Below are 7,738 nucleotides of genomic sequence, written 5' to 3'. Positions count from 1 at the left end.
GAAAGAAGACCAGAGCAGCGTCCCCAGCATGGGTTCTTGCCCTGGTCTAAGAGCCACGATGAGGAAACACTACAAATCAGAAATGTTCAGGCTTGAAGGAGCATCTGCCACAGGTTGAGGTGGAAAGTTGTTTTTTTGTTTTTTTGTTTTTAAGTTTATTTATTTAAGTTATCTCTACACCCAAGTTGGGGCTCAAACCCACAACCCCAAGATCAAGAGTCCCACGCTCCTCAGACTAGCCAGCCAGGCACCCCGAGGTGGAAGTGTTGATCATAGTCCCTCATAGGTTAGCACACGTTTGCACTGGGCAAATGTCCCAGTTTACACACATCACCCCCATCAGTTCGATCCCATGTGCATTAGTCATTGCTGTTGCTAGGGGCATTATATGCTATCATGTTTAATGGTATTTTTTTTCAACAAATGTTTAGCTCTATTAAAGTAGCCACATGTTACAGACCCTAAAACCTTTTCATTCTGTGGGACACTAAAAATGTCTCAGCGGACCTTCCTCACCTGGTAATGGTTCCTCCCTGAAGCACTCTCCCCATTCTTCAGAGTTAAAAGAGTAATAGAAAAAACATAAATTAAGAGTCCAGGAGTTGCAGAATTTTGTAGTTCTGATCGAAAGCAATGTATCTCCAGGGTATAGTGGAAAGAACTCAGCCTCTGGGACCAGGCAGACAAAACTGGTGCTATTTAACTGTCTGATCTCAGTTTGTTTAACCTCTCTGAACTTCAGTTTTCTCATGTGTTCAAATCAAATTGATTAAATACTTTTTGAGCTTTCACTAGGTACAGGGCTCTGTGACAGGCACTGAGTACGCAGCAGTAAATGAAACAGGCATGGCCCATCCCCTTATGAAGACTATAGTCTAGCAGGATCAAATTAAATGAAATAATGTAATGTCAAAAGTCTGTCACAAAGTAGATGTTCAAAACACCTTTCTTTCCTTCCACTTGCCTCCAAACACATCATTATACATTCCAACACAGTCAAAAGTAAGATGCCTACAGGCAGTTTCACACATCCAAGAATTCTGTTGGGGGCCCAGGCACCCACAGTATAGGGTATTCTTCAGCATTATGCCTCTTGAAGCTTAGTTTAGCTTGTCGTCTTGATTTAAATCCGTGTCACCATGGGTTTCTACGTACGGTCAACAACGAACCGTTATTTGGGGTGGAATTCAAGGAATTATACACATATTGCCTCATTTATACTTTCAGACCACCACTTGCACAGTAACTGAGAACAGGTGTTAGCATTAAACCCATTTTTCAGATGAGGAAGTGAATGGAAGCAGATTCTTCATGCCACTCTTGTCCCCTCATCCTAGCCTGCACAGAGGAAGCACTCGATAGGTACTGTTTACATACTGACGGTTCCAGCAACTCAGAAAGGAGAGGTACCCCCCGCCCCACCACCACCTAAGCATTAGCAGAGAGAGACTACCTGGGGATTGCACCGTGGCCGCTCAGCTCTTGCCTTCTCCCTCCTCCAGGTGGGTGAGAAATGGGCGACTGGAGTTTCCTGGGGAACATCTTGGAAGAGGTGAATGAGCACTCCACGGTCATCGGCAGAGTCTGGCTCACGGTGCTGTTCATCTTCCGGATCCTCATCCTGGGCACCGCCGCGGAGTTCGTGTGGGGGGATGAGCAGTCCGACTTCGTGTGCAACACCCAGCAGCCCGGCTGCGAGAACGTCTGCTACGACGAGGCCTTCCCCATCTCGCACATCCGCCTCTGGGTGCTGCAGATCATCTTCGTGTCCACGCCGTCGCTGGTGTACGTGGGCCACGCGGTGCACCACGTGCGCATGGAGGAGAAGCGCAAGGAGCGCGAGGCCGAGGAGCTGTGCCAGCAGGCGGCGGGCGACGGCGGCGAGAGGGTGCCGCTGGCCGCGGACCAGGGCAGCATCAAGAAGGGCAGCAACAGCAGCAAAGGCACCAAGAAGTTCCGGCTGGAGGGGACCCTGCTGAGGACGTACATCTGCCACATCATCTTCAAGACCCTCTTTGAGGTGGGCTTCATCGTGGGCCACTACTTCCTGTACGGTTTCCGGATCCTGCCGCTCTACCGCTGCAGCCGGTGGCCCTGCCCCAACGTGGTGGACTGCTTCGTGTCCCGGCCCACGGAGAAGACCATCTTCATCCTGTTCATGTTGTCGGTGGCCTCTGTGTCCCTGTTCCTCAACATTCTGGAGATGAGTCACCTGGGCCTCAAGAGAATCCGGTCTGCCTTCAAGAGGCCCGTGGAGCAGCCCCTGGGGGAGATCCCCGAGAAGTCCCTCCACTCCATCGCCGTCTCCTCCATCCAGAAAGCCAAGGGCTACCAGCTGCTGGAAGAAGAGAAAATCGTGTCCCACTATTTCCCTTTGACTGAGGTCGGGATGGTGGAGACCAGCCCGCTTTCTGCCAAGCCTTTCAGTCAGTTCGAGGAGAAGATGGGCACGGGGCCCCTAGGGGACCTGTCCCGAGCTTACCAAGAGACACTGCCTTCCTACGCTCAGGTGGGAGCACAGGAGGGGGAGGGGGAGGGGAAGGAGCAGCCGGTGGAGGAGGGGGCGGAGCCAGAGGTGGGAGACAAGAGGCAGGAAGCGGAGAGAGTGAGCACGGAGGGGCAGGAGACCTTGGCAGTGCCGGAGGGGGAGAAAGCGGAGACTCCCGAGGTGGGGAAGGAGGGTGAGAAGGAAGAGCTGCAGGCTGAGAAAGTATCAAAGCAAGGGCTGCCGGGGGAGAAGTCGCCTTCACTGTGTCCAGACCTGACCCGGGATGACACCAGACCGCTGAGCAGGCTGAGCAAAGCCAGCAGCCGGGCGAGGTCAGACGATCTAACCGTATGAAGTGAGGCCAAAGAAAGAAAGAAAACACCAGAGGTAACATAAGGCAAGATGAAACGTAAAGACGCCCCCATGATCTGAGTCTTCTGTCCCTCTCCTCACGCCCACCCCTGATTGGACAGGTGCTGCAGGGGCACAGTACTTGCTGTACAACTAGGAAACCACATTTCCCATATAAAAGGGCCACCAAGATAAACCCATTGTCCCATCAAAATCCCCAGTCTGGAATGACTGCCCTGCCCCTCTACCCCAACTACAATGGGGAGCTCTGCTTTCATCCCCATTTCTCCATAGAAATCCCTCCAATCGGAACTGTGGTTGCCTCATAGCTTTTTGCCAGTCATGACTCAAGCTCACTAGCTCAGCCAGATTTTTATCAGGCCAGCACTTCCCTAGCAGACACCACATGACCATATATCAGGGGGCCCAAGCTCAGATGCCTACACGATGCAGGCAGGTGTTTTCAATTGGTGGGGTGGGACTGTTCTAATGCCATCGGACATCTAGGACTGTGAAGACTGGGGGGCAGAGGGCAGCTGCTGCTCAGCACGAGGCACTGATTACCAGGTGGTGTAACCTGACCATCTGATCTTTCCAGAGAAGCCAGAAGTCCAAACTTTTCAGTGAAATTTTTAATATTGCCAATTAAATTTTAAATATGCCATGGGGGCCAAACAAAATGTGTGCAAGCCAAGTTTAACCTATGCGGCACCAATTTACAAGGTCAGCCTACACTAGTGAGCCCAGCTTTCCCGTGGAATTGGTCATATAACTTATGGTCTCAACTTGTGTCTATGGCTCCCAAATCTCATTTCACCATTTTGGAATGTTTGGTTAAAATCATCAGTCCAGGAGATACCCAGTATTCTCACTGACCTTTCTTTTGGGTCACTGTAGCCCCTGGGTTCTGATTCAATTATATCCCTTGAATTGGTGGGGATTCTGCCCTGGGCACCATCAGAGAAAGAGAGCAAGACTCCTACCCTCTCCCTGAACTGAAAGGGCCTCGAGGTCTGGTTGCAGTTTTCTTCCCTGAAGAAAGAAGATCCCCTTCTTTCCTTTCCTTTTCCAGTATCAGGGCTCACCCTGAAATCCACACCTCCTTTCATCAGGGGCTGGGAGCAAGCCAGTCTGAGCCAGCAGATAAACTGCCCATTGGCCTGTCTTGAGGAGAGTCAACTCTCGGCCTTGATGAGACACAAGATGTGTACAAAGAGGACCATCACAGTGGTAGTAGGGAGAGCGTCTTATAAAATGGGAGCTCAAACTGCCAGAATCCCAAAGTCTAGTCTCAGACCAGGCCTCATCTCTGGAAGGGACATAGAGACTAAAGGGAACAAGAGCGATCTCGAAATTCTCCTACCCTTTACCCTCACAACCAACACTCCTCAAACACAGAGTCCAGTCCAGGGAAATCCTCAAGTACAAGTACACATTTCACACAGGGAGCAATTTTTACCTGGAGCCAATCAATTCTCAGAGCTGAGGGACAAAGTGATAACCGGGATGGTTTATCTAAACCAAAGCTAGCATCATGGGCTCCAGTGCCAGGGCTAAGGAAGGTAGGATAGAAACCAAAGTGACATGGCAGAGATCTGGACAGGGGACCACCAGGGAACCCAAAAGAAGTACCCAGAAAACTGCATTAATTCTATCTTTCCCTCAGCCAGCACCATCCCAAAGCTCGCAAATCCCTTGTGCTGCCCTCTGGTTATCACCTTCCTTTTACGACATTCATTCTAGATATGCTTCTCCAGAGCAAAGCCTCCTCCAAAACTATTCCTCCCATGTGACAATATTCCCATTCCTTAGTGTCCCATTCCAAAACAGAGTGGTCTAAAAATTAAATTCATCCTAAGGTATGATTGTTTGATCATTACTCCGAGAAATTTTACATTTTAAAAGACAGCCTAAAATATATTTTACCTAGGTCAACCCAAAGTGACAAACTTTCAATGAAAGAACATATCAGGCAGTGGATAGTTGAATAGAAGAGGTATATTTATCTCAAAGACATGTGACTTTCTGGCTATGGCTTGAATCTGCCCTTTGCCAGCAACACTTTCCAGACCTTCCATCTGGGGAGACAAGTAGCACAGTCCCAGGCCTGAGAACGTGAGAGACTGTGTCACTGCACTCATCCCGACGGCCACACTGTTGCTCCTACAGTTTTACTCCCGAAGACTCATTTTAAGAAGATACAAACTCAGAGCCTGAAAAGACCTTGATCGTCACCAGAACGGAGTGTCTGTCTCAACTAGGACCTAACCCGAAAGAGAAAAGGAAGAGAGAAGGGCACCCTGCTCTAGATGAAAGCTGCTCGGTGCTGTTTGGAAGCCGTCGCAGGGGCCTAGGTGAAGGCTGCTGGCCTCCTGGTCTCAGCGAGGACAGAAGCCTTTGAGTGAGTGTATCTCCTTGGATGAAGCAGTGTCCTGCCTCACGGTCCGTACCTACCCCACCACCATGGAAGCTGCCATTTTCCCTCTTAGTCTCCCCAATAAAAGAGGAAGACTGTCTGGGGGAAATAGACATAGGCTTCAAGGGACCAGGATTTTTGTTTCTATTTCTGCCGTTTAGTAGCTGCATTATTGTCATCCCTTAACCTCTCTGTATCTTGGTTTCCTGTCTACAAACTCGAGATGGTATTCGCCACCAACCTACCTCCAGGGGTATCATGAGGAGTAATGAGTTGGCTGCCAAGTGTGGAGCCTGCCAAGTGTTGCCATTCCCTGAAAGATTCCTCTAGCAGCAGGGAGACTGGGAAGAAAAGGAGGTGGGTGGTTTCCTTCCCACCCTCTCAACCTGCCTTGCAGTTACCCAGTGAGAGCTTTTCAATATGGAATAGACACTCTGGAGATCAGTTTTCTCAGAGAAGACTCAAAATAGAATCTGGACCCCATATGTTTAATAGGAACCTGAGGCTCTTTGACCTTGAGAAATGACAGGGGGACAGATTGGCAATTACTTTCATCCTCCGGAAAAATGTCCCAGGTTCCGTTCACAGGCAGCTGTGCGTCCGTGGAGGCCCTTACCCTATACAGCTGGATCCCTCAGTATCTGTTTCGAGGCAAATAATTACGACCAACTCAGGATTATAATCCCCCCCTGGGCTCCATTAGGTCCAGCTTTAAATCCTACTCCTGGTCCATCCCTTGCTAGACTAAAACCCTTAGGGCACATAGACCCACTGATAAAAAGAAGCAATGGACCGCTGCCTCCAGGGGAGAAGGGCCAACAACTTAATAGCAGTTATAACACGTCTATCAGGGGAGATCTGTGACCAGGAGGGACAGAGTTACTCACAGTTCAGTTAGAAACTTCAAACCTGGCTCTGTAATCCCTAGGCCTAGCATTTGGGATATTATAAAAAGGCTTATCTGCTTTTCACTATGACTTTGTCACTTGCCACACAGGTGACACATCCAACACAGAATTAGACAAAGGCTCCTAAAGGTCAGTGTGACCTAGGGAGAGAAGATTTTCCCATGAAAAACAATGAAGTTCAAGTCAGAAGCGTTGGCTACCCCTTGTTGACTCTCAGGACCCCAAGTGTCACTTACCTGCTCCATATGACAATTTCCCCTAGGTGAATTGGAGGTAACAAATTTTACCCCTCCTTCACAAGACAGAACAAGTGAATTGAAATCCAGGAAACACTGAGTGTACTAGAAGAAATAAGTGGGTGTTTTTAAAAACTCACTAACCTGGAAACAAAAGGAAAGGGAGGAAGGCCTTATCCAAATTTGTGAGAAGTCCTTCCTGTAAAATGTAGACTGAAGCAATGACAGCCTCCACTTCCAAATCCTGCGCAGATTGTTGACTAAGATCCTGACAAAAAGTGAGCTACTAAGTAAAGGGAAGGAAGTAAATGAGGAAGGGAAATGGTCAATATTTCTGTAGTCCTGAATTCCTAAGAATCCACTGCTCAAGGTGGTGCTACAGAGAGTCGGCTTCCCAGGGCTCACATGAAGAGGCACACCAGCCCCTGAGACTGTCTCTGACTCATGGCAGAAGTGAGCCCCTGGCTACTGAAAAAGCTATGTGGAGGAACTCTTCAGGTTTAAGCCATGTGGAAGGCCTGGGGCAAGGCTAGTTGCTCTTCATGAGTTCCTGAGGAGGGTCGTCAGGTCATGCTCGGGGTGAAAAAGGAGCATACCACCCACACGGCATATCCCATCGCACTCCACATCTCTTCCTCTCTCCTTCTCCTCATCCCGAATTATCCCTCTATGCATACTGTGTACAAATGGCCACACAACCCAAGTTAGCAAAATTTAGATGAAAAAGGTTTGCCCGGTTGGGTGGAAAACTCCTCTAAGCGTAAATACAATCTGTAAAACAAAGTAAGTGTGTGCCTAGAAGTGATACTGAATAGTCCGGGAGACTCCCCCGTCTTGTAATTATCATATTTTAACTAAATATGTAACCGGGAAGGAAGGAGAAAAAGGAAACAAAACTCTAGGTTGAGCAGTTAGATAAGATGAAAGAAAGATTTTTATAAAAGATGAGTCACTCTCCACTGCCCTAGAGACACTGTAGCCCCCAAACCCAGCCACCAAGGTAGCAGTGGTGTAAGCTGCTGTAAGCTCCAGCCCCACTTCCTTCTGGAAGTTCTTTCTCTAGGGCAAACAAAGAGAATTCTGGAAAAATACATGAAGTTTCCTGGAGGCAAAAGTAGATGGCTGCATTGCCTTTTTCTGCAAAAGTTTCCATCTATGACGGGATTAGTAAAGACTCAGCTAAGAAGCGCATTCATTAACAAACTTCCTGGGAAGATCTTTGGCAAGGGAGAGAGGCATTATTGGGACTGTGTCCTGAATTCTCCAACCCTCCACATCCTTATGTTAGAGCTAATAGTCACATGTTAGACTGTTGCAAAACAAATAAAACTAACTTGAC

The 7,738-nt window shown here is 48.7% G+C and overlaps 1 protein-coding gene across 1 annotated transcript; it reads left to right on the top strand.

The window, feature by feature from the left end:
• The first annotated feature begins 1,022 nt into the window (after window positions 1-1,022).
• GJA8 (gap junction protein alpha 8) lies at window positions 1,023-2,881 on the top strand. Its single transcript, XM_008707739.1, has one exon. It carries the CDS (start codon window positions 1,514-1,516, stop codon window positions 2,840-2,842), a length of 1,329 nt encoding a protein of 442 aa, XP_008705961.1. The 5' UTR covers window positions 1,023-1,513; the 3' UTR covers window positions 2,843-2,881.
• The last annotated feature ends 4,857 nt before the right edge of the window (window positions 2,882-7,738 follow it).

This window comes from Ursus maritimus, unplaced genomic scaffold, assembly GCF_017311325.1.
Source record: "Ursus maritimus isolate PB19 unplaced genomic scaffold, ASM1731132v1 scaffold_12, whole genome shotgun sequence".
Classification (NCBI taxonomy): domain Eukaryota; kingdom Metazoa; phylum Chordata; class Mammalia; order Carnivora; family Ursidae; genus Ursus; species Ursus maritimus.
Note: the sequence above shows the minus strand (reverse complement) of the source record. Positions and strands in the feature narration are given on the sequence as shown.

Excerpts from the sequence above, each read along its gene's own strand:
- GJA8 (XM_008707739.1), top strand. The coding sequence starts at position 1,514 with ATGGGCGACTGGAGTTTCCTGGGGAACATCTTGGAAGAGGTGAATGAG.